Below are 27,956 nucleotides of genomic sequence, written 5' to 3'. Positions count from 1 at the left end.
TTCTCATTCTTTTTTTTTTTTTTTTTTTTTTTTTTTTTTTTTTTTTTTTTTTTTTTTTTTTTTTTTTTTTTAAAAGCCAGTCAAATTTAGCAGTGGGGGGTTGAATACCAACTTTAGTGACACTAATGTGAATAAGTTCTGATAACCCACTACCATCGGACCAGCCGATATTCTCATTCTTTTAAACTCCTGCATAATATGCCAGAGTATGGATGGGCCACATTTTAATTGTAAGCCTAAATTTGGAAACTTAGGCTGTTTTAAATTTTTTTGTTTTTTTGCAACTGGATCTCACTCTGTTACCAGAGCTACAGTGCAGTGGTGTCGTCATAGTTTACTACAACCCCAAACTCCTGGGCTCAAGTGATCTTCCTCCCTCATGCTCCTGAGTAGTTGGGACTACAGGTACATGCCACCACACTGGCTAATTTTTCTATTTTTTGTAGAGATGGGGTCTTGCTCTTGCTCAGGCTGGTGTGGAACTCTTGGCCTCAAGTGATCCTCCCACCTTGGCCTTCTGGAGGGCTAAGATTACAGGCCTGTGCCACTGCACCTTGCCTGCTTTGAATTTTTTAAAAATTACAATGTTACAGAAATGTCTGTACACATTTGTTAGTACTCTTGTGAGCACTTGAAAAATAGACTGAATAATACACACATTTTAAATTTTGATAATGTCAACTTTTCTTTCAAAAAGGCCCTATAGTCATGTGTGGTAGTGCTTGCATGTATTCCAGCTACTTGGATGCTGAGGGAGGAGAATCATTTGAGCCCAGGAGGTTGAGTCTACCTGCATAATTCAGAGGTTTCAAAAGATTAATTTTTGAAGAACAGTCATCTCTAGAATTTTCAATTGTCCCATCTGGGAACATAGTATACCTCTCATTTTTAAGTGTTACAGCTTTTTAAGAAAAGTATCTATTCCTAGTTTGTTTGCTATTATTAATAGGATCTTTTCCATTTTATTTCTGATTGGTTATAGCTGATATATAGTAAAGCTATGTTAATTTTGCATCTATCCACTTTTTTTTTTTTTTTTTTTGAGACAGAGTCTCGCTTTGTTGCCCAGGCTAGAGTGAGTGCCGTGGCGTCAGCCTAGCTCACAGCAACCTCAAACTCCTGGGCTCGAGCGATCCTTCTGCCTCAGCCTCCCGAGTAGCTGGGACTACAGGCATGCGCCACCATGCCCGGCTAATTTTTTATATATATATATCAGTTGGCCAATTAATTTCTTTCTATTTATAGTAGAGACGGGGTCTCGCCCTTGCTCAGGCTGGTTTTGAACTCCTGACCTTGAGCAATCCGCCCGCCTCGGCCTCCCAAGAGCTAGGATTACAGGCGTGAGCCACCGCGCCCGGCCTGCATCTATCCACTTTTGCTTGAGAAAACTCACTGTAAGAATTGGAATTTTCATTTCTTTGTAGAACTATGGCTTTGTGTTTACAGTTAAATTTTTTGCTTTGTCAATGAGTAAAAATATTCTACCTAATCTTATTACCATGTGCTTTTTGGGCACAGTACTAATGTTGAAAGATGCAACTATGGGCAAAATATAATAAGAACCAGCTTAAACACAACTTGATGTAAATCTTAATTTTAATGTTCTGAATTAGATGTTATATAAACTATTTGCCATATTCCCCCAGCTTCAAATCTTCAGTGAAGGATTCTTCCCTTCATATGCTTCCTGAATCTGAGTCTCCTGCCATATACCATTTCTAACTTCTGCCAAAAGATTGTTTTATAAGGTCCTGCTGGGCCTCTGAACCTAGATATCTATAATTAGAATTCATACACCCCACTATCATTAGATTGCAATAGTCACAGCAAAATGTTAGATTTCAGGCCGGGTGCAGTGGCTCACGCTTGTAATCCTAGCACTCTGGGAGGCCGAGGCGGGCGGATTGCTCAAGGTCAGGAGTTCAAAACCAGCCTGAGTGAGACCCCGTCTCTACTATAAAAATAGAAAGAAATTAATTGGCCATCTAATATATATATATAAAAAAAAATTAGCCGGGCATGGTGGCTCGTGCCTGTAGTCCCAGCAACTCGGGAGGCTGAGGCAGTAGGATTGCTGAAGCCCAGGAGTTTGAGGTTGCTGTGAGCTAGGCTGACGCCACGGCACTCACTCTAGCCTAGGCAAGAAAGCGAGACTCTGTCTCAAAAAAAAAAAAAAAAAAAAAAAAGTTAGATTTCAGCAACTCTCTGTAGGAATATGGGAAGCTTTCAAGAAAACTAACTAAATAGATAGGATTTAATTAAAGCTGGGTGCAGTGGCACATGCCTGTAGCTACTCAGAAGGCTGCAGCAGGAGGATCGCTTGAGCCCAGAAGTTCAAGGCCATAGTGCACTGTGAGCCTGTGAATAGACATTGTGCTCCAGCCTGGGCAACACAGCAAGACCTCATCTCTAAAAGAAATAAATAAATAAAATAAAAGAAAGATTAAGTGTTGACATTATACAAGAGAAAAGTTAGGTACCTAGGTAATCATCAATTTCAGTTTTTATGAATGGTTTATAAAATAGACTCTATACAGGTAGTTTATTTTCTCATTCTTTGTTTTTCAACAGGCCAAGAAATTAGCAATTACTTTATTTAATGAAACTATTAAATAACCAGTTAAAATCAAATTGAAATATAAATACATGATATACAAGAATAGAGCACCAAATCTTTCATAGTTTTGTGACAGTCAAGCCTGTTGTAGAGATGTTTATATACTTCATAGGAACTTACTGAGTTGTCTTATGGCATGAAAGTATTTTATTCACTTATCTGTATCTACATGTATCTTAAAGAAAATCTATAAGCCACTACCTTTAATAAAATAAACATGTGAATTATTAATGTCTATTGCTAGTAATCATAGCTAGTTTATAAAAAAATCTGATGAGATATTTAAATTAATGTAAGTAAAGAATGGAACCAGGGAATTCAGGTTAAAGAAAAAAAATCCAGCCGGGTGTGGTGGCTCATGCCTGTAATCCTAGCACTCTGGGAGGCTGAGGCGGGCGGATCATTTGATCTCAGGAGTTTTAGACCAGCGTGAGCGAAAGCGAGACACCATCTCTACTAAAAATAGAAAGAAATTAGCTGGACAACTAAAAATATATATATATATACAGGCCGGGCGCGGTGGCTCACGCACTCTGGGAGGCCGAGGCGGGCGGATTGCTCAAGGTCAGGAGTTCAAAACCAGCCTGAGCGAGACCTCATCTCTACCATAAAAATAGAAAGAAATTAATTGGCCAACTAATATATATAATATAAAAAAAAAATCAGCCGGGCATGGTGGCTCGTGCCTGTAGTCCCAGCTACTCGGGAGGCTGAGGCAGGAGGATTGCTTGAGCCCAGGAGTTTGAGGTTGCTGTGAGCTAGGCTGACGCCACGGCACTCACTCTAGCCTAGGCAAGAAAGCGAGACTCTGTCTCAAAAAAAAAAAAAAAAAAAAATATATATATATATATATATATATATATATATACAAAAAATTAGCCAGGCATAGTGGCATGTGCCTGTAGTCCCAGCTACTCGGGAGGCTGAGGCAGGAGGATCGCTTGAGCCCAGGAGTTTGAAGTTGCTGTGGGCTAAGCTGACACCACGGCACTCTAGCCTAAGCAACAGAGTAAGACTCTGTCTCAAAAAAAAAAATCTGTGAACTTCTAAAAATTTTTAATGTTTAATATTGAATGTTTAATGTTGAATATTGAAACAATGAATGTTGAATATTGACACATTTTGAAAATATAAAATGTTTAATATTGAAACAATATAGAATATATACTAAATTTAAATAATGTCAGCCCGCTTCCCTCAAAATTAATAATACAGACACTGAAACAGCAAGTCAGTGTATTATACAGTGATTGTTCTGTGATGATTTTCAGCATTTTTTTATAAGGGCAAATTTCAAATTTGAAACAACTTCCCTTTTTCTCTAGGTATAATTTCTATATACATAATAAGAAATATAGCTAAGAGATGAAAAATTATGTAGTGAATCTTTTATCATAACATTCATTACACAGAACACTGAGCTCCTCAAAATGATTAGGAGGCATTAAGGATAGTCTCAACAATTCTGATAAGTTTTTGATCTCCTAAAATTAAATTACTTTCAAACATGATATATCATATCCAGCAAGGATATACCAGTATGTTTTGACAACAAATAAAAAAGAAACAAGAAGAATATTAAATATGATTTTATAGTTCCTAGAATTAGATGGTAGAATACCAAGCCCTTTTTGCCCATCTCATCAGGGACACGACATGTGGAAGAAGAGAAGCCACTGAAGTTTCATTAATTAAAACAAAGAGAATGGGGCCATAAGTTACATTTTCACAATAAAATCTAACTTGGTCTAAATACAGCTAATGCTAGTAAGGTCATATTATATAGTTTGATCGAGGGCCACTATTTCCTAAAAACATTAGGATTTCTGTATTCCATTGTGACCCTAGGGCACAATGATATTTTATTCTTGTATTTTAAGAAGACTGACAAAATAATCTTTATAAGAACACAGAGATTCTCTCTATCTTTAAAAAGAAACTGTACAATTATTTGTTAGCTACAGAAATAATTCCAGTGCTTTAGGAAACAAAGGCTGCCTTCTGTGGCAAACTGGTAAACACTGATTTTTTTGACCAATTGAATATTTTGCGGACTAAATATCAATTTAATCTAATAATTTAAATCTAATAATTGCATTTCACATGAGAGAAAACTCACCAACTTGTCAAAACACTGTATTCTCACGTAGCTATTGTAAGACCAAATAGTAAGGTCAAAGAGAAGTGAATGTATTTCTCTAAGCCTTTATTTTACTTTATGAAGTTTGATTTTTCTATGAAAAGGAAATGTCTTCTTATCTAATTTCCTTTAGAAATACTTAACTATGTTCTACCCTTCTCAGCAATGTCCTTTTAACATGAAATTTAAATATGAAGGTATTCTCTAATTCATTCATTTTCAATATACCAGTTCAGAGAAAAATGTCTACATTTCCAGGACCTTTTGCCAGAGTTATATATTTTAAAGTTAAAAAGTACAGAGACTTGTTTTATCCTAAAAAATTCACTGCTTTGGAGTTGGTACATCACAATACGGCACATTTTCTATAAGAAGGTCTTTCCTAGGAACCAATTCTGAAAGAAAAACAAAAAGAGAAAATAATATCATTAAAATTAGGATTAAATGAAAGTGTACTCATTTCCCTCTAAAATTTATAACAGTAACATATCTAGTTTTAAGGTTAATCTCCCAGGGATATTTTATTTCAGTTGACATCTAAGGTAGAGTCTTTGACTTTAAATGGAAACAGTTGATTGGATTCTTATTTAAGATTATATAAAAACACATATGATCCTGTAGTCCCAGCTACTCGGGAGGCTGAGGCAGGAGGATCGCCTGAGCCCAGAGTTAGAGGTTGCTGTGAGTTAGGCTGATGCCATAGCACTCTAGCCTGGGCAACAGAGTGAGACTGTTTAAAAAAAAATAAAGAAATAAAAAACAAAACAAAGAAAAAAACCACATATGATCAACTTAACTCTTTACCATTTATTTATTAAATATAATGAATTAAATAACTGAACAGAATTCAGCTAAAACATATTATTGGGCATCTAATTACCAATCACTGATAATTAAAATGATGGGAAAATTTGTTTATACAATCTATTATAGAAAAAGCAAGAATGCTCTCCTAACTTAAAGATTCCAAATTTTATAGCTGTCGTCCCCAACCCCAGGCCACAAATTGGTATCGAACCTGGCCACATGGCAGTAGGTGGGGCAGGAGGTGAGCAGGGGAACAAAGCTTTTTTTATAACCGCTCTCCATCACTTGTCATCCCTCCACACTACACCCCCCCACACCCCATGGAAAAATTGTCTTTCATGAAACCGGTCCCTGGTTCCAAAAAGATTGGAGACTGCTGTTTTATAGAATAATGGTTCTTACCCAAGGATGTTTTGGGTTGTCATACCAAATGGAGAATGCTACTGGAATTTAGTGGGCAGGAGCCAGGGATGCCAAACCTCCTGCAATGTGTGGGACAGTTTGACACAGTGAAGAACTGTCCTATCCAAAATATCAGTAGTGCCCCCACTGAGAAACATCATTAAACAACAACAACAAACTGTTGAGTCCTAGTTAACACAATTGCTGGAGTTAAAATAAAAGCTCTTTGCAGTAACCAAAACAGCATGGCATTGGCATGAAAACAGACACATATACCAATAGAACAGAAGAGAGAACCCAGAAATAAATGGACACATCTATAGCAAACTAATCTTTGACAAAGTTGTCAAGAACATGCAGTAGGGAAAGGACAGTCTCTTCAATAAATGATGCTGGGAAAACTGGATATCCACATGCAGAAGAATGAAACCAGACCCATATCTCTCGCCACACACAACAATCACATCAAAATGTATTAAAGACTTAAATCTAAGACCTGAAACTATGAAACTACTAAAAGAAAACATTGGGGAAATGCTTCAGGACATTGGTCTGGGCAAAGACCTCTTGAGTGATACCCCCCAAAGCACAAGCAACCAAAGCAAAATTGGACAAATGGGATCACATCAAACTAAAAAGCTTCTGCACAACAAAGGAAATAGTCAACAAAGTGAAGAGATAACCCAGAGAATGGGAGAAAATATTTGCAAAATACCCATCTAACAAGGGATTAATAACTAGAATATATAAGGAGCTCCAACAACTTGACAGGAAAAAAATAAAAAATGTGATTTAAAAATGGGCAAAGTATCTGAATATACCTTTCTCAAAAGAAGACATACAAATGGCCAACAAGTACAGGAAAAAATGCTCAACGTCATTAGTCATCAGAGAAATGCAAATCAAAACTACAAGATATTATCTCACCTTAGTTAAAATGGCTTTTATCAAAAAGACAGGCAATAACTGGCAAGAATGTGGAGAAAGGAGAACTCTGGTACTTTGTTGGTAGGAATGTATATTAGTGTAACCACTACAGAGAACAGTATGAAGGTTCCTCAAAAAATTAAAAATAGAACTAACATACTACCCAGCAATCCCACTGCTGGGTAAACATCCGAAGCAGGGGAATTCAGTATATCAAAAAGATATCTGCACCCCCATGTTTATTGCAGCACTATTCACAATAGCCAAGACTTGGAATCAACCTAAGTATCTATCAATGGATGTATGGATAAAGAAATTATGGTATGTATACATAATGGAATAGCACATAGCCACAAAAATAAAATCCTGTCATTTGTAATAACATGGATGGAAATGGAAAGCATTATGTTAGGTGAAATAAGAAAAGTACAGAAAGACAAATCTTTCATGTTCTCACTGATATGTGGAGTTAATTATTAAAAACAATTGATCTCATAGAGACAGAAAATAGAATGATGGTTACCAGAGATTGGGAAGGGTAGGGGGAGGAGGAGATAAAGTGAGGATGGTTAATGGGTACAAAAATATAGTTAGTTAGATAGAATGAATATTTGATGGTATAACAAAGTGACTATAATGAACAATAAATTAGGGTATACTTTAAAATAAATAAAAGAGTGGGAGTGGAATGTTCCTAGAACAAAGAAATGATAAAGGCGGCCCCTATTACCCAGATTTGATCAATTCACTTTGTATGCCTGTATCAAAACATCACAGGTACCCTATAAAGATATACAACCATTATGTACCCATAATTATTAACATTTTTTAAAAAGAGGAAAAAATATAAAGCTCTTAAGATACAAATTTTTGAGGGGATGCATAATTTCTGCCTCTTTTTTTTTCAGAAAAGCTCAATCCAGATGAGCTATCATGATGAAAAAATGCTTATGCAACATTCTATAAAATAACCTGCCTATATTCTTCAAAACATTATGGTCATGAAAGACAAAGAAAGACTGAGGGACTTTTCCGGATTAAGGAAGACTAAAGAGACATGATGACTACAGCAATGTGTGATCCCTGGTAGGATATTGGACCAGAGGGAAAGTTTTTACTCTTCTGCCATAAAGGGCATTGTTAGGACAAATGGAAAGATTTAAATGACAGAATTACATTAATGTTAATGTCTTGGTTTTGATAACTATACTGTGGTTACATTAGGGAATGTCCTTGTATATTTAGGCTATTGCCACACTGAAGTATTTTTAAAGAAATATACCCAAAAGTATTTCTCCAGAAGATCTAAACTCAAATGGACTATCATAATTTTAAAGATGCTCATTTTAGGATAAAGAGGTATTATATCTGCAACTTGCTTTCAGAGAATTCAGGGAAAAAATGAAGGAATGATAATATAGCAAATGTGGTAAAATCTTAGCATTTGTAGAATATGGGTAAAGAAAATTTTCATACTCTTCAATTTTTGTACCTTTTGTGTAAATCTGAATTAGTTTTTTAAAAAGTTTTTTTAAAGATATCAATAAAAAAAAATTAACCCAAAAAGAAAACTGAAATTTTCACTTAATAAAAAAAGAACTGGTCTGACTAAAAAAATGCTATTAGCCAGATGGTGAATCTAGCTTACCTAAATGAAAATCAGTTAAATAAATATTATTTAACCATTGTTTATATTTCACTTGATTATACCAAATCTTCGGATGTGTTGTCAGAGAATAAATTATAATGCAAGTTTTAACCTATGAACAATAGCAATAATTTCACTTATCAAACATATGTGCTTATTTGATACTAGATATTACATCAAAAAAATGAAGATACAAAGGTAAATATATAATAGTCTCTTCAGCTTCAAGGAATTCATAATCTAATGGAAAAGACAAACATCAAATTATAGTATAATAGGATATAGTATAATAGAATGTGATACAAAAGTAGTACAATACTTTTATGGGAGAATGGAAGAATAAATGGCTAAATCTACCTATATTATTTTAGAATTTGTTCAGCTCTGAATAAACAAAAGTCCAACAAAGAGTGGCTTAAATAATTAAGAAATTTAAATTTCTCACATATTAAGAAATACAGGCCGGTCGCGGTGGCTCACGCCTGTAATCCTAGCACTCTGGGAGACCGAGGTGGGCAGATTGCTCGAGTTCAGGAGTTCGAAACCAGCCTGAGTAAGAGCGAGACCCTGTCTCTACTATAAATGGAAAGAAATTAATTGGCCAACTAAAAATATATAGAAAAAATTAGCCGGGCATGGTGGAGCATACCTGTAGTCCCAGCTACTCGGGAGGCTGAGGCAGAAGGATCGCTTGAGCCCAGCAGTTTGAGGTTGCTGTGAGCCAGGCTGACGCCATGGCACTCACTCTAGCCTGGGCAACAAAGCGAGACTCTGTCTCAAAAAAAAAAAAAAAAAAGAAAAAAGAAATACAGATTAAGGCAGTCTTGAGCTACTTCAGGTCCTCCTTAGTATCACTAAGGACCCAGGCTCTTTTTCTTCCTGTTCTGCTACCCTCCCATGTGTGGTTTCATCTTTACTGCTGCTGTCACATCACGTCTGCACTCCAGGCAGACACAAGAGAGAAGGGAAAAGCATAAAATGAGAGTGCCAGCTCAGCCTACTCCTTTTTAACAGAAAAACAATGGCTTTCTTGGAAGAAACACCCAGTAGATGCTTATGTAGGCCACAAAGGTGTCATGTGGTCTGGGAAATCTTTTTTTTTTTTTTTTTTGGATTGGCACACTGTACTCTGAACACAATTTTTCAGTTAGGAAGAAAGAACAGGAGACTGGATGTTGGAGAGGCAATAAGCACAACTCCTTTGGCTAAACACATATACATATACCCTTCTTCCCATTTATAGAATACAACCGTTCACTACCTACTCCCTGAGGTCTCAGCTAGACTCAAATCAAGGATTTCTGGTTGATGTGCTAGCTTCTCCAACAGGTCTAGCTGTGGCTTACATGGTAGATACCTACTAGACCTCAGTAAAAAATAAACAGGATACAGCGATGAAAACTTGGAATGGGAAATATACAGCAGTCACTTGTCCATAACAAATCTTAAACCCTGCTAGACTGAAAGAGCAAGAGCTCCTTGCTTTGGCAAAGGCATAAATTCTGTAGTATATCAGACAGTCTGGCAGGATCTAATTTTATTTTCTGGGAAAGACTCTGGTCTACTGTCTTTCAGGGCTCCTGGTTCTGTCCTCTGGCAGCCTCCTTCTCCAGAGGTGGAGATATTAGGGAAGATGCCCTTTTTTGGGGGCTCTGAAAGTTTTCATCGTCTACTTCCTACTGATATGCGTTCAGGGTCCCAGGGATGGCCTTAAGGATTGAAGAGAGCTAGCCAGGCCTGGGGTTTCCTGGCAATGCAATGCACTCAAAAACTTTATAAGCTTCAAATATGTTTCCAGTAATTTCCATGTGCAAATAGCCATGGCAGACATCTTGATGACTATCATCCTTTGGTAACAGCCTCTACATTCTGCTCATCTCCCCAACGCTTACCTTTCAACAGTTTTGAATGTTATCTTTTTTTTTTCCCCCCCTGAGATAAAGTCTTGCTCTGTCACCTGGGCTAGAGTTTAGAGTGGCAATCTCAAACTCCTGGGCTCAAGCAATTCTCCTGCCTCAGCTTCCCAAGTAGCTGGGACTACACGTGTGCACCATCATGCCCGGCTAATTTTTCTATTTTCAGTAGAGATGGGATCTCCCTCTTGCTCAGGTTGGTCTTAAACTCCTCAGCTCAAGCGAACCTCCCGCCTCAGCCTTAGAGTGCTAGGATCGCAGGAGTGAGCCACTGTGCCTGGCCTTTCGAATGTCCTTTTTGGTTGTTGTTGTGTCCAAAGATACTTTATGGAATAAAAACAAAATATAATGTGAAATGAGAATCTGCTGAAGCCCCACCAGGATTCTGGATGTATAATGAAGGATTGTTAACTATTTCCATTTCCTAAAATCCAAAATCTCCTGAATTAAAATAACTAATTATAGAATAAAAGGTAAACAGATAGTGTAGGTGGGTGATAAATGATGCCAGAAAAATTTAGAAGCACAAATAGATATGATAAAAGTACGTAGTTGTACCATGTTCATAACTGCAGTTTTGCATTATAGCCAGGGTTTAAGATAAAAAAAGGAAAAAATAAGTTAATCAATTTTTAAAAATCTGGCAAAACTGAGTTTCATAAAGCAGCATTATAAACTGTTATCTTACAAATATATACAATATATACCATGTTGCCTGGCAGAATGAAACTGTTTTATTACCCAGCATTAAAACTGCTATAATTGTTCACTGTTTTAAAACACATGGCAGTCAGAAACCATTGTTCTTTAATTTTACTTACGCAGTGTATTGTGGTCTGTGTGAATACCTTGTATAACAGATGTTCTGAGTAACAATTCAACATCGGAACCTACTTTCATTAGCTGTTAAGAAAACCAAACAAATAGAGTAAATCCTTTGTGTATTTCATATGAATGTACTCTTTTTGAAAACCATAGTTTTACTGTAATTTCTTTTTAGGTAACACAGTAGTTCCCCCTTATCCATGGTTTCAGTTACTTGTGGTCAACTGCATCCAAAATATTAAATGGAAAATTCCAAAAATAAACAATTTATAAGTTTGCAATTGCGTGTGGGCAGCATGACACGCACTCATGCTGTCTCATTCTATCCTGCCTGGGATGTGAATCACTGTTTGTCTGGTATAACCACACTGTACACTGCCCACCCCTTAGTCGCTTAGTAGCCATCTCAGTTATCAGATCAATTGTTGCTATGTTGCAGAGCTTGATGTTCAAGTAACTCTTATTTTACTTAATAATGGCCTCAAGGCACAAGAATACTGTGCCGAATTTATGAATTAAACTTTATCATAGGTATGTATGTATAGGAAAAAACATAGTATCTATAGGGCTCAGCACTACCAGTGGTTTCAGGCATCCACTGGGAATCTTAGAACATATACCCTAAGGGTAAGTGGGAATGATTGTATGCTTTTAACTTTTTATGACCATTCCAAATGGTACAGAAAGCTGAGATATGCATATAGTTTTAACTTTTATCTATCTATTCCATATTTTGTTCCAAAACAAATTTACAGTATTTTTTTTGTTACAATTTGTATTTTAAAATGTGTTTACAAATGCATATTTTTTGGGGGAGGGGCGAATCTTTCTTTTATAGAGTTCTAGTGTTCTGAACACTAGAAAGAATATTGGTCTAGGAGTCAGAACGCCTGAATTCCAACTTTGTCTCTGTCATTAAGTGTATGGCCTTCGGTTAATCTCCTACTTTCTTTGAGTTTCAGACCTAATCAAATGCTGTGGACCCCTAAGGGACCTTGAGACTCTTTCAGGAATCTGTGAGTTCAAAATTATTTTCATAACATTATAGCCTTCTGCATTATTTGAGTTGTGAGCAGATAAGTAGAGCTTTTTCCATGGAAATATCATTTTTACTGAAAAGAAACACTGACAAACCAATATTATTCAGACTTAGCTACTTGGCAGACATTTTCTTGAAGAAGTAGAGTGTGTTGCTTCAATGAAAACAACTGACAGTATTTGCTGACAATGTTAAGATTGAAGCTTTCAAGCAAAAACCATAATTCTGGAGAGTTTGTGTCCATCATGGTGAGCTTAATAGCCTCGCAATATTTAAAGATTTTTCTGATGAGATGGATATTGATATTAATAGATGTAATTTTAAAATATTAAATAATGAACTATGTCAACATTTCTGTATTACCTAGTAAACCTGTAGTTTCTAAATCATCAGTGCATGATGTTACAAAATCATGCATGGGTAAAAAATCCATTCAAAGGAAAATGATGATTAAAATCCACTCGTCTGCCTTGAGGGCATGTGGGAAAAGAATATCCTGTGAAGAGACAATGGCATAAAGACTCTGAGACAGGAAAGTTCTTAGTAAGTTCAAGGAGGTTCAAAGGCAGCTCTGAGATTGGAAAAGTTAAGGGGGATACGGTTCACGTTGAGGTGGTAAGGTAACAGGAGTCAGATGACATGTGGCCTTGCAGACCACGGTGGGCCCTTTAGATTTTTCTTTGAATGAGATGAGAAGCCATGGGGGTTGTGAGTAGAAGAGTAAAGGGATATACCTTTTTTTTTTTTAGAGATAGGGTCTTGCTCTCTTGCCTAGGCTACAGAGCAGTGGCACAATCATAGCTCATTGCAACCTCAAACTCCTGGACTTAAACAATCTTCCTGCCTCAGCCTCCTGAGTAGCTGGGACTACAGGTGTGGAACATCATAACCAGCTAATTTAAAATTTTTTTTCAGATGGGGTCTGTGTTGCTCAGGCTAGTCTTGAATTCCTGACTTCAAGGGATTGTCTTGCCTTGGCCTCCCAAAGTGCTAGGATTACAACGAGTAAGATGTGCAACATTTGGGGGATGGATGTGCTTGAAGCTCTTACTCGAGGGGGGAGGGGGCATGGGCAATATATGTAACCTTAACACTTGTACCCCCATAATACGCTAAAATAAATAAATAAAAATAAATAAATATTATACAATGCCAAAAAAACCCCAAAGTGCTAGGATTACAGGTGTGAGCCACCATGCCCAGCCAGATATGCCTTTTTTTAAAAGGCTCACTCTGTCTTTAAAAGTATTGATAATAGGCTGTAGGGAGTGAGGGTGGAGGCAGGGAGGCCCATTAGGAGGCTGTTGTAACAGTCTAGAGAAAGATGACGGTGACTTGGGACTAGGAGATAACAAAGGGGAGGTTGAGAACTGGTCAAATTCTGGATATATTTTGAGGGTTAAACCAATAGGATTTGCTGACAGATTAATCTAATTTTGAGAGGAAAGCAATCTAGGAAGTACTAAGGTTTTTGGTCTGAGCATTAAAAGGAGGGAACTGCCATTACTTTACATGGAAAAGGATGTGGGTGAGCAAAGTCTCACCTTCTGACACCTGGGAAGGGGCTTGGCAGGGTAGAGAAAGGAGAAAAAATGGGCCTCCTTACCCATTGGAGGTATAAACTGAGTTGAGACATATACCTAAGGCTGGAAACAAGGCTAGATAAGGAACAAGGGATTAGGGGAGATCAGAGAGGATGAGGACGAGGTGGTCTGTATGAATCCTGGAGTCAGAAAAAAAAACCATTGCTCTAACATAACAGAGTTTTATATTACAACTAACCTTTAAGAAATTACCACATGTTGAAGTGTAGTATCAAAGAATATTCACAGTTATCTCAAAAGCTATTATATATTTCTACCCTTTTCCAACTACACATCTGTATGAGGCTGAATTTTCATATACTTCAACCTAAAAACATATTGCACTAGATTGAATGAAGTAGATATGAGAATTTAGCTGACTTCTATCAAGCCAGCAGATATTAAAGAGATCTGCAAAAATGTAAACAATGCCACTCTTCTCACTAACTTTTTTCTGAAAATAGTTATTTTTCATAAACATTATTTGTTAACATGCAATAGGTTTATTATTATCTTAAAATGAATTAATCAATATATATTTTTTAAATTTCTAAGTGTAAAATTTCTAATATGTAAATATTGATATAATAAAGCTTTTTAGGGTCCTTAATTTATAAGAGGGTAAAGATGTCCTGAGACCACCAAGTTTGAGAACTGCTAGATTAGCAGATGCCTAAGACTCCTTTTGGTACCAAGAGTTTGTGAACCCTCTAATAATGACAATGTAATTATCTCAAAACTTCTAAAAATATTTGCAGAGTTGCAGAAAGAACAAAATATAAATTTGTATGTAACAAATATCTAACTCCTCAATTGCTTCATGTTAAATTAATGCTAAGTAAAATGAATTTGGGAGCGTATAGTTCATTTTCCCAGTTTAGGTGATATAAATAGAACTCAATCAAAAAATCTTTAATCATAATTTGAAAATTTAAAAATCATTACCAGATTGTTATTAATCAGTCTACTAAGTATTAATAGCAAATAGTACAATCTTCCTCATATGCCTTTTAGCCTCTCTTCAAGTCATGACTTGATTATACTGTCATCTTAATTTCTGCCATGAATAAAAATTATATATTTCCTTTTTGCTCTATCATATGTTTCAGCAAAATCTTTCCCTTTTTTCTTTTTGTTATAGAGATGGAATACTTAGGCTATCTCCTTTTGTCTCATTAGTTTGATTATTACAAGCATGTAGTATTTTAAAAATAGTATTTTTCTCTAAATAAACATAAATGCATTTTATCAGATTATTTTTTACTTGTGGAAATTCTATCAGAATTTCTATCAGGAATTCTATTAGAATTCCTCTAATTTGTATCTTCCTTTTTACCAAATCAGTTCTTAGAATCATAACTACCCTACAAATAATTTTCCATTTTTTGTTTCTTTCCTAAGAGTCCTTTCCTTTATACAAAGTTAGACACAGGAAGCTCAGAACAGAGATAATGTGTAAATGCCAGAATACACATTATACAGGAAAAGAATCATTGTGCATTTTTTCAATGAACATGTATTGGGTGTACTAGGGAGCCCACAGACAAATGTCAGTAGAGTGTCTTCAACTAGAGCAAGTGACCAAAATGCAAATAAAGGAGGCAAACAAGAATAGTTCATAAGCTGTTTGTGGCTATGTATGTCATTGGCAAGATAGGAATTAAAAAAAAAAAAAATCTAACTGCCTAGTTGAGCTAAAAGAGCAGAAGTTCCCTCTATAGTTCTGAGTTAATACAATACTCACTCTCCCTTAGTTTTAGTCACTTGCTGTAGGCGAAGACAGGACTTCTGGGGTTTCTGGATTGGTTCAGCTGCTCTTGCTTTGACCATGGCTACCTCCATATTCTTTTCGTGGGACAACTTGCTGTGTTTAGGGTATAGGTAGGCATGTGACCCTGAGGAGGTGAGTCATGCCAAATAAGTGAAGGTTATCTATGGTTGTGATGGCTTTAACTGTCAAGTAATGATCTTTATTTCATATAACTCCTCTATTTTCATCATTTCCTTCCTTTTTGCCAAGAAAATTTTATGAGTTTTATTGTGATTGAAAAACTCAATTACTGTACCTCTTCTATTTTCTTAGGAGATGTCTCATTTTTATTACTTTTGAATTCTTCATTTATCTTTATTCTGGCTGCTAGAGAGAGAAAAAATATATATAGTTATTTGCTTTTCTAATCTATACTTCCTATCTCAATAATTTATGTTTTTGGCTGGGCGCGGTGGCTCATGCCTGTAATCCTAGCACTCTGGGAGGCCGAAGCTGGCGGATCGCTTGAGGTCAGGAGTTCAAAACCAGCCTGAGCAAGAGCGAGACCCTGTCTCTACTAAAAAAAAAAAAATAGTAAGAAATTAGCTGGACAACTAAAAAAAAATATGTATGTGTGTGTGTGTGTGTGTGTGTATATGTGTGTGTGTGTGTGTGTATATATAAAATTAGCCGGGCATGGTGGCGCATGCCTGTAGTCCCAGCTACTCAGGAGGCTGAGGCAGGAGGATTGCTTGAGCCCAGGAGTTTGAGGTTGATGTGAGCTAGGCTGACACCACGGCACTCACTCTAGCCTGGGCAAAAGAGCGAGACTCTGTCTCAAAAAAAAATAATAATAATTTATATGTTATTCATTATATTACTCTGTATGAATAACTACTCCTCTAGAATAGGAAATGGTTTTGTCCCCATAAAAAAACAAAACAAGCATAAGAATAAGAAATCTCTTGGAGAGGTTATGACAGGCTGCCAAATTTGTGAGTAAACCTACTATAAACTTTTGACCTTTGGCACTCTAAGTTTTTTTCCCCCAGATTTTTACTTCCAACTTCATTTGTGGACCTATACCTATTGGATTCCAATAAATCCAATTTAATGCTTTATTTCTATACATCTAAGAATTTATATTAAAATGTCTTTTTTTAAGGCAGAGTCTCACACTGTTGCTGAGACTATAGTGCAGTGGCATCATAGCTCACTACAACCTCCAACTCCTGGGCTCACACCTTAGCCTCCCAAGTTGCTGGAACTACAGGTATGTGCTATATGTGCCACCATATCTGGGTAATTTTTGTTTTTTTAAATTTTTTTGTAGAGATTGCCCAAGACGGTCTCAATCACCTGGCCTCAAGCGATCCTCCCACCTTGGCCTCCCAAAGTGCTGGGATTATAGGTGTGAGCCACTGCCTGTGGCCTAAAATGATTTTTTAAGATGACAGAACTCAATACATACAAATGTGTTAAACTATATACACACATACAAAACAATTAAAATAAAGACACAGCAATAAAGAGGATACACACACACACACACACACATAATTTTAAGTGTATTGTCTGACATGTAAAACAAGTGATAGATAAAACTTGTTCATATACACCCCTGAGACTTTGGTATCATTGCAGTAGCATAATTTAGTCTAATCTGACTGGCCTTATTGTGTTGTGAATATTTCATGAAATAATTAATATAAAGTGCTTAGCAAATGTATAATAAATGTTACCTGTTCTTATAATTATTTCGCTTAAAAAATTTAAAGCAACAAAAATATGCCATGTTGATGGAGAACAGCCATTAAAATTTCCTTCTATGATTGATACATTTCAATACGTAAAGCAGTTAAAAATTTGGGCTTTAGAATCAGATTGCTTAGGCAAAATCCTAGCTCTACCTCTTATAGAGTATGATACAGGGCAAATCTTCTCACATTTTGTACGTTTTTTCATTTGCAAAAATAGGAATTATAATAATAACTACCTTATACAGATGTTATGAGAATTAAATTAGGAATTCATGTAGAGCACATATAATATGACACACATACCATTCCTACGGACGGTGGGTATACTACCTAGGTGACCTCTTATGAAGGTTTAGAAATGTATGAGGACTAGAACTGAATATGACTAACACAGAACTTAAGCTTTAGAGCCTGTGACTTCCACATAAATAGAAACTACTTAAAACAATGAGATACTGAATTTGGAGTCATTTGGAATGGATGTTCTTTCCCAGCTGCTGTGACTTCTAGACTCACACAAGGCATTAACATGGTAGTAGCTGGTCCTAGAGAATGTGAAAATTTGATTATATTACAGAGAATATTTAATAGCTTGAACATAAGGCAAGCAATAGAGAATACTGCAATTCTGACCCCGTTTTTGCTGACTCTTTATGAAAATTTGATCTCTTAGAAATTTTTTTTAAGTACTCCTCAAAGAAGTATAATGTAAATAAATCTTTATAAAAGATAAATTAGAAGAGAGAGAGTGAATGTGATTCCCTAAGATGGGTCTTGACCACACAGGGTCTCTCAGATAGATTAGCAGCCACCTAAAGAATAGACTTGCTCCTAAGGGGTAAAACATGTACTTACCTTCTAATGCTCTGGCATCATTTTTAAAAACTTGTTGTCTGGTCCTGTGCAATGTTTTAAAGAGCTGTAAAACCTGTTAAGAAAATCAGAATTCAGACCTCAAATGACAACATTTCACATTTTCCATAATTATATTGTAAGGATTAAACATTATTTCTTTCTTTTTGTTTCTTAGACTATTTTCAAAATAGCTGGCAAAAATCAGGGCTTGTCAAAATAACTTTCCCAGGCCGGGCACGGTGGCTCACGCCTGTAATCCTAGCTCTCTGGGAGGCCGAGGTGGGCGGATTGCTCGAGGTCAGGAATTTGAAACCAGCCTGAGCAAGAGCGAGACCCCATCTCTACTATAAATAGAAAGAAATTAATTGGCCAACTAATATATATAGAAAAAATTAGCCGGGCATGGTGGCGCATGCCTGTAGTCCCAGCTACTTGGGAGGCTGAGGCAGAAGGATTGCTTGAGCCAGGAGTTTGAGGTTGCTGTGAGCTAGGCTGACGCCATGGCACTCACTCTAGCCTAGGCAACAAAGTGAGACTCTGTCTCAAAAAAAAAAAAAACAACAACAACAACAAAAAAAACCTTTCCCTTCATTATTTATCTTTAGATTTAAAAAACTTTTAGCTTTATTTACAAAAATCATACAAAGTTCTTTGAAACAAATAATACAAGATGGTTAAAAAGTTAATAATCCTCTTACTAAAAATCAGTCTGCTAAGGTAACCAATGTTACTGTTCTGGTATGTATCTATTCTCATTATTCTTACTATATAGAGGCTTTTGTCTGCTCTTAAAATCATACACATACATACACGCACATACAAAATCATGCACTTATTACATCTTAAGAAAGTCTAGAAAGAAGATGTTTCAGATAATTTAAACAAGTTTAATTGAGATTTCTTAAAGGAGAAGTGGCATTGGAGACTTATGAATATTCTGAGTCTGAACTTAAAAACAGAGAGAAGAGAGCCTGGCATTTTAGTAGAATTGTGAAGAGGCTTTAGTGATAGGCTGAGGTCATCTCACACTTAAGTTCAAAAAAAGTACTTAATATTGTTCTCTCAACATTGCTCTTCCTCCTATTGTCTCAATTTTAGTCATGGAGCCTGCAGAGTTTCCCAAGCCAGAAATCTGTAGGCCATCCTTTAAATCTACCTTACTCTTCATGTGGAAATGTCAGGAATGTCTCTCTAATCTTTTTTTATATCCTCCATCCCTAAAACCATTTAAGTTCAGACTTTCTCCATCTCCATCTTATGTGCACTACTTACAAAAGTTTGTCACTCTGACACCATTCCCTTCTTTCCTCCAGTCCGTTCTCCAGATAATATCTAATGTTTACTAAACATACTGTGTGCTAGGTACCTTATAAACATAAGTATAAATAATATAAATGTTTTACATATATTGATTTTTTTTTTTTTTGAGACAGAGTCTTGCTTTGTTGCCCAGGCTAGAATGAGTGCCGTGGAGTCAGCCTAGCTCACAACAACCTCAAACTCCTGGGCTCAACCGATCCTCCTGTCTCAGCCTCCCGAGTAGCTGGGACTACAGGCATGCGCCACCATGCCCGGCTAATTTTTTTCTATATATATTAGTTGGCCAATTAATTTCTTTCTATTTATAGTAGAGATGGGGTCTCGCTCTTGCTCAGGCTGGTTTCAAACTCCTGACCTTGAGCAATTCGCCCGCTTCGGCCTCCCAGAGTGCTAGGATTACAGGCATGAGCCACCTCGCCCGGCCTACATATATCGATATTAAAAAACCTATAACATCAAAGGCAAACACCAAAACAGAAGGAGGAAACAGGGAGCAGAAAACTTAAAAATGAAACAAAAAAACCAAACAGCCATAACGAACTTCCTCAGAAACATAAGTTATTGCAAACATGGAATAACATTTTTTAAAAGCTATAACAAATTTTAAAAAGAACATTCAGAAAACTCCTCAAAGCTCTTGGATATCAAATGTTTAAAAGCAAAGATTAGGCGGGGCATAGTGGCTCACACCTGTAACCCTAGCACTCTGGGAGGCCGAGGCGGGAGGATCATTTGAGCTCAGGAGTTCGAGACCAGCCTGAGCAAGAGCAAAACCCATCTCTACTAGAAAAAAAAGAAAAAAGAAAGAAATTAGGTGGACAACTAAAAAAAATATATATATATTTAAAAAATTAGCCTGGCATGGTGGCACATGCCTGTAGTACCAGCTACTCAAGAGGCTGAGGCAGAAGGATCGCTTAAGTCCAGGAGTTTGAGGTTGCTGTGAGCTAGACTGATGCCACGGCACTCTAGCCTGGGCAACATAGTGAGACTGTCTCAAAAAAAAAAAAAAGCAAAGGCAAAGATTAAGTTGAGTTAAAATGCCCAGAATGAAGAATTAAAATTCAGAGGTCAAAATTAAGGAGAGAAAAGATAAAAAAATTAAGGGAGTAGTCTAGAGGACACAAAACTTAGATTAGCAGGAGGGCAGACAAGATAGAAAAGAGAAAACAGAGGGAAGAAATCAAACAGGGAATAAATTAAAAAAATTTCACCAAGTGAAGCACATGAGTTACTACATAGAAAGGTTTCATTAAGTGTCCAACACAAAACTCATACTATAAAGTATCATGATGTAAGTTCAGTGCAATGCTGATAAAGAGAAAACTCTCAAAGAGAAAAAAACAGTTAACATATAAAGGATCAGAGAATCAGAATGGCAACTGACTTCTAAATAACATCACAGTGAGAAGACAGTGGAATAATGTCTTCAAATTAAAATAATGTCCAACTTGTAACACCATATATAGTCAAACTATTACCCAAAGGCAAGGGCAAATAGATATTTTCCAAAATGCAAAGTCTCTTACCTGTTGGAAAGCCTTTATTGGAAAGCTATAGGATATGCTTTACCAAAACAAGGGGATGAAATACAAAAGGAAAAGATGTGGGAACTAACGAGTCAAATGATCTTAGGTAGGAGAGCCAAGATGATGGGGAAGGACAAATATGGGTCAACATTGGTGCAGTCAGGCTAGAGAGCAACTAGTCTGGGCTGCCCTCGGAAGCTAGGAAGATGAAAGGAAAGATTCTACCCAGAGATTCAGAGGAAGCAGAGCCCTGCTGACATCTTGATCTTAGACTTCTAGTTTCCAAAACTGTGAGACAATTCATTTGTTGTTTTAAGCCACCCAGTTTATAGTACTTTGTTACGACAGCCATAGGAAACTAGTACAAATTTTGGTACTGGGAAATCGGGTGCTGCTGTAACAAGTACAGGCATACCTTGTTTTGTTACACTTCACTTTATTGCATTTTTTTTTACAAATTGAAGATCTGTGGCAACCCTGCATCAAGTAACTCTGGTGGCACCATTTTTCCAACAGCATGTGCTCACTTCGTGTCTTTGTGTTACATTTTAGTAATTCTCACAATATTTTAAACTTTTTCATTATTATATTTGTTATGGTACTCTGTGATCAGTGATTTTGATGTCACTATTGTAACTGTTGTGGGGTGCCAAAAACTGTACTCATGTAAGAGGGTGAACTTAATAAATGTTCTATGTGTTCTGACTATTCCACTGACGGCCGGTCCACTGTCTCTCTCCCTCTCCTCAGGCCTCCCTATTCCCTGAGACACAATACTGATCAGAAAAAAAGATTTATTTCAAAATATTACAGTTAATTGACAATGCACCTGGTCACCCAAGGGCTCTGAGATGTACATGAAGATTAATGTTGTTTTCATGCTTGCTAACACAACATCCATTGTGCAGCCCATGGATGAAAGAGTAATTCTGACCTTCAAGTCTTATTATTTAAGAACTACATTTTGTAAGGCTATAGCTGCCACAGATAGTGGTTCCTCTGACAGATCTGGGAAAAGTAAATTGAAAACTTTCTGGAAAGGATTCACCATTACAGATGCCATTCAGAACATTCGTGATTTATGGGGAGAAGGCAAAATATCAACATTAACAGGAGTTTGGAAGAAATTGATTCCAAGTCTTTGAGGGGTTCAAGACTTCAGTAGAGAAAGTCACAGCAGATGTGGTGGAAATAGCAAAAGAACTAAAATGAGAAGTAGAGCCTGAAGATGTGAGTGAATTGCTGCAATTTCATGATAAAACTTTAATGGATGAGGTGCTGCTTCTTATGGATGATAAAGGAAAGTAGTTTCTTGAGATGGAATCTATTCCTGGTGAAGATGCTGTGAACATTGTTGAAAAGACAACAAATTATTTAGAATATTACATAAACTTGGCAAAGCAGCGGCAGGATTTGAGAGGATTGACTACAATTTTGAAAGAAGTTCTACTGTGGGTAAAATGCTATCAGACAGCATCCTATGCTACAGAGAAGCCTTTTGTTAGAGGAAGAGTCAATCAATGTGGCAAACTTTATTGCTGTCTTACTTTAAGAAGTTACCATAGACATTCCGACCTTTAGCAACCACCAACCCGATCAGTCTGTCAACAGCCATCAACATTGAGGCAAGACTCTCCAGCAGTAAAAAGTTTACATTCCCTACAGTGTCAGATGATCATTAGCATTTATTAGCAATAAAGCAATTTTTAATTAAGGTATGTGTACTTTTTTTGACAAAATACTACTGCATACTTAATAAGCAGGGGTCTTCAAACTACGGCCCGTGGGCCACATCTGGCCCACCGGGTGTTTTTGCCACCGCTGCCTGTCCTGCTTAGCAGCCGACTTGTCCCAAGCCCACAGTGCACGAGTGTGGAAAAAATTAGCCGGGTGTGGTGGCACATGCCTGTAGTCCCAGCTACTCAGGAGGCTAAAGCAGAAGGATTACCTGAGCCCAGGAGTTTGAGGTTGTGGTGAGCTAGGCTGATACCACGGCACTCTAGCCTGGGCAACAGAGTGAAACTCTGCCTCAGAAAAAAAAAAAAAAAAATTAGCCAGGTGTGGTGACACATGCCTGTAGTCCTAGTTACCGAGGAGGGTAAGGCAGAAGGATTGCTTGAGCCCAGGAGTCTGAGGCTACGGTGAACTATAATCTTGCCACTGTACTGTAACCCAGGCAACAGAGTTAAAACATAAAACAAGCCGGGCGCGGTGGCTCACGCCTGTAATCCTAGCACTCTGGGAGGCTGAGGCGGGCGGATTGCTCGAGGTCAAGAGTTCAAAACCAGCCTGAGAAGCCGGGCGTGGTGGCTCACGCCTGTAATCCTAGCACTTTGGGAGGCTGAGGCGGGTGGATTGCTCAAGGTCAGGAGTTCGAAACCAGCCTGAGCGAGACCCCGTCTCTACCAAAAATAGAAATAAATTAATTGACCAACTAAAAATATATATACAAAAAAAATTAGCCGGGCATGGTGGCGCATGCCTATAGTCCCAGCTACTCGGGAGGCTGAGGCAGCAGGATTGCTTGAGCCCAGGAGTTTGAGGTTGCTGTGAGCTAGGCTGACGCCACGGCACTCACTCTAGCCTGTGCAACAAAGCGAGACTCTGTCTCAAAAAAAAAAAAAACAAAACAAAAAAACATAAAACAAACACAAAAACAAAACCCGAAAGCTAGCTCACAAATTGTCTTTTTTTTTTTTTTTTTTTTGAGACAGAGTCTCGCTTTGTTGTCCAGGCTAGAGTGAGTGCCGTGGCGTCAGCCTAGCTCACAGCAACCTCAAACTCCTGGGCTCGAGTGATCCTCCTGCCTCAGCCTCCCAAGTAGCTGGGACTACAGGCATGCGCCACCATGCCCAGCTAATTTTTTCTCTATATATCAGTTGGCCAATTAATTTCTTTCTATTTATAGTAGAGACGGGGTCTCGCTCTTGCTTAGGCTGGTTTTGAACTCCTGACCTTGAGCAATCCGCCCGCCTCGGCCTCCCAAGAGCTAGGATTACAGGCGTGAGCCACAGCGCCCGGCCACAAATTGTCTTTTCATCCTCATTTATTTATACTGATTGGGCAAATGTGGGCAGTATGTATGAAAAGTGGATTCTTTATAGTCAGATCAGTTAGAATCTGACATTGTCACTTAAAAGCTTAGATGAGTTTCTTAGCCTTTTTGCCTCAATTTTTTTGAATAATGGGTTAATTATAAGGGTATATGATGTAATTTCTGTATAAGGTTTCATTTTAGATAGTCATTACTTACCTATCCCTTCTAAGTCTGGGTAACATGCCCTTTCCAAGTATATCCACAGTACTGGGCACTTACTACACTGTGTGCTAATTACATGTTTATTCACTGTTGCTCCATACTTCCTCAAAGGCTTTTTGGTCGCGTTTTTTGTATCCTCCACATTTAGCTTTCTATACATGGTAGGCCCTACCAAAAGTGTCTTTCTTTTTTTTAGTAGAGACAGGGGTCTCACTCTTGCTCAGGCTGGTCTCAAATTCCTGAGCTCAAACAATCCTCCCACCTTGGCCTCCCAGAGTGCTAGGATTACAGGCAGGAGCCACCATGCCTGGCCCAAAGGTGTTTTTGAAATGAATCCTACTTAATTTCATTTGTATCCAAGTTTTCCAAGCAACTTCCCACTTCAAGGACTTACCATATGCTAGTTCCTCTTTCTGGAAGACTTTTTTCTCTCTTCTCCTAGCTCATTTCTAATCAAACTTCAGGTCTCAACCAACTTTATTTATATTTTCTTTAGGAATTTTTCTTTATTCCTCCAGGTAGGTTAAATCTATTTATATGCTCAAAAACACACTGTATTTTCAATTAGAAGTACTTATTACAACTATAATTAATTATTTAATTATACTTGCTAGATTTCTTTATGAAGGCAAATGCAGTCAGTTTATTGTTGCATCCACTATGCCTAGATAGTATAGGCTAAATGTTGGCTGTTGACTGTTATTCTTCTTATTATTTGAAGACAGAGTCTCACTCTGTCACCCGGGCTAGAGTGTAGTGGCATCGTCATAGCTCACTGTAACCTCAAACCAAGTGATCCCCCTGCCCTAGCCTCCCAAGTAGCTGGGACAAGACAACAAGCCCGGGTCACCACACCCAGCTATTTTTTTTATTTTTTGTAGAGATGAGAACTCGATCTTGCTCAGGCTGGTCTCGAACTCCTGAGCTCAAGCGTCAGCCACTGCGCCCTGCCCAGCTATTGTTATCATAATAATAGTTATGGATGCAATAAACTTTTTAATGAATATCCCTATACAATTGTTTCTATTGTTGTTACAACGTGTATTAAAATGTGCGGAGAATACCAGGTTCAATAGTACTTGAGAACCGCTTGGTGGCTACATATTATTGATCAACCATAAGCACTACTTACTTTTCCTCACCCTATTATAGCAGGCCATTTCCCCCTTTCATGCCTACCGTTCAGCCAGTGACAACTACAGGTCCCAATCAGCCACGCTGATGACATGTAAGGTTAAAGGATGGCTGCTCCAGAGAATTCTGCGACTATCAGGAATGTGCATTGGCTTAACAAGAAATGAATTTCAGACCAGGTCCTCAGAGAGACACCCGGGCAGGGCCAGCACATCCCAAGCTCATTTAGAAGCACTCAGGTCTCACCAGGCCCCGCTGTCTCGCTAAGTGTTTCTTTTGGTAAGTAATTTTGCAAGGACTCAGTTTCCTCGGTTGCTAGGCGTCTGTGAACCTTCTGGTTATCCCAATAAACTTTTCACTTCATTAGACGTTTGTAGCTCAGGACTGCCTTTTGCGTCTCCTATATATCCCAGGGACGTGAAATGGGTCCCTCAGACAAATACTCTGGAGGTGAAACGGGGGTAAAAGGCAAGTCGCGGGCTCGTATCACGCATAAACACTCCGTGCTCCGCTAGCCTGATAAGCAGGAACTCCAAAGGTGCCTCCCTCCCTCCTCCGCACCTGCACAAACCCTCCACTGCCCCGCGGGATTGGGCAACGGCCACATCCTCCGTGAAGAGTGTTGAACCCCAGCCTTCAGAGATTCCAGACAACCTTCGCAAGGCCGCGAACTTACACTCCCCGTCGCCATCGCACCCATCCCCTCCCAGGGCCCTGTCACCTTGGCCTCCTGACCCATGGCTCTCCTCACCGCTGCGGCCACCTCTCCAGCGGTCCAGTCGCCCGCTTCTCGGCAACCAATCAATGCCGGACTTGGACTGTCCACATCCCTGTAGCCATGTTCTTAACGCGCCACAACCAATCACCACGCACGATCTCCTTTGTAGCCCCGCCTTCCTCGGAAGGACGAGGGAGAGGTGTTTGCTAAGCCGGTGGCGACTGGTAAAACCGCGAGAATCCGCGGAGCCCGATTAATGGCCAGAGGAGAACGGAAATCCCATGGACGCCATGTTAGTTAGGGGCAGAATGACTTCCGACCAAGGGAACCTCGGACGCATAGCTGGTTGGATTTTAATGAATGGCTTCGGCACATTGTTGTCGTTACCTCCTGCTTGGGGGTTAGGGTAGTCTTTTGAAGGGCCTTGTTTTAACCTTTCCCAGGTAAGGCAGTCTCTTTGGAAATGTGCATAAATAAGAGACAAGCCCTAATAACTACAGTGGACATTAATTCGAACGCTGACTTCTGAAGTTATATTGTGGCTGGACGCGGTGGTTCATGCCTGTAATCCTAGCACTTTGAGAGGCCCATACAGGAGGATCACTTGAGGACAGAGGCCTGGGCAGCAGAGGGAGACCCCATCTCTACAAAAAAATTTAAAAACTATCTGGGTGTGGTGGCGTGCACCTGTAGTCCCAGCTGCAAGGGAGGATCACTTGATCCTAGGAGTTTTTTTTTTTTTTTTTTTTTTTATTATTTTTAATTTATTGTGGACGAGGTTCTGGGGCCCCAAGAGCGGGGCCTCGGAAGTCGCCCGATCCTAGGAGTTTGAGGTTGCAGTGAGCTATGATCTAGCCACTGCACGCTAGCCCCAGGGACAGAATGAGACCCTGTCTCAAAAAACAAGAAAGCTCTCTTCCTACATTTTCTCATTTATGTCTCCTATAAGGTGAGGCTGAGTTACTTGGTCAAGTTACTTGTTGAGTTCACATGCTAGTAAACGCAGATCTGAAATATATATTATAATAAACCTACTACACCATACCCCAAACCCTAGTCTTACCGTCCACATCCTGCCTACTCAAATTGCTGTACTCCTTGGTTTTGCTAATAAAAAAAAAGATCAGAAATGGGTAATGTATTAGGAACATGATAATCACAAACAATTACAAAGCAGTTAAGTTTAACTTATGACCTTGCAAGCATCAAGAAAAATCTAAACTTTGTTCCTACTGCGTAATCCTTGTTTCCCTTCCCTACCACAACAGCCTTTCAGATTAACTTTTAGGAAAGTTGGCTTTTTAAAAAACTAAGAATGAAAGATTTGGACCAGTGGATTACCAAGGCCCTTTTCCTTCTCTGTGCTCTATGCTATTTTGAAAAATATTGTAAATCATCATGAGAATAGCAAGATAATAGTTCACTTTTTTAAAAAGTGCATTAGATTTGCAGAAGATAATTTAATATAATCAAGCAATTAAACCAAATGTACTAGATATTGTCTTTTATCCAGTAAACAATAAATTAGGTGGTTTTGTGACATTGCATTGTGCCTTCTGAATTCTTACAATGATTAAAAGATGCTTTTTTAAATTTCCAGCTTAGAAAAAGCCCAATCATTGGACATCATAGCCCAATGTCCTGAAAATTTGTAATTTATTTTGATAATTTCTGGCTGACTAGGGTCATGTATTCAGTTAACCAAAACCCCTTATCTGGCAATATTTTAA

At 38.1% G+C, this 27,956-nt stretch overlaps 1 protein-coding gene across 2 annotated transcripts; it reads right to left on the bottom strand.

The window, feature by feature from the left end:
* On the bottom strand, positions 1-26,414 carry LYRM7 (LYR motif containing 7). Of its 2 annotated transcripts, none has more exons than XM_012762103.3 (5): positions 26,230-26,414; positions 18,267-18,339; positions 15,968-16,035; positions 11,276-11,357; positions 1-5,152 (listed from the first exon to the last, which is right to left on the bottom strand). In XM_012762103.3, the coding sequence occupies exons 1-5, from the start codon at positions 26,245-26,247 to the stop codon at positions 5,082-5,084; spliced, it is 312 nt and encodes a 103-aa protein (XP_012617557.1). In that variant the 5' UTR covers positions 26,248-26,414; the 3' UTR covers positions 1-5,081. The 2 variants fall into 2 exon arrangements, with proteins under 2 accessions (XP_012617557.1, XP_012617556.1); XM_012762102.3 differs by having other exon boundaries at positions 15,968-16,038; positions 26,230-26,412.
* Between the last annotated feature and the right edge of the window lie 1,542 nt (positions 26,415-27,956).

Source organism: Microcebus murinus, chromosome 21 (genome assembly GCF_040939455.1).
Source record: "Microcebus murinus isolate Inina chromosome 21, M.murinus_Inina_mat1.0, whole genome shotgun sequence".
Classification (NCBI taxonomy): domain Eukaryota; kingdom Metazoa; phylum Chordata; class Mammalia; order Primates; family Cheirogaleidae; genus Microcebus; species Microcebus murinus.
The sequence above is the reverse complement of the archived record's forward strand: the minus strand, read 5'-3'. Positions and strand labels throughout refer to the sequence as shown.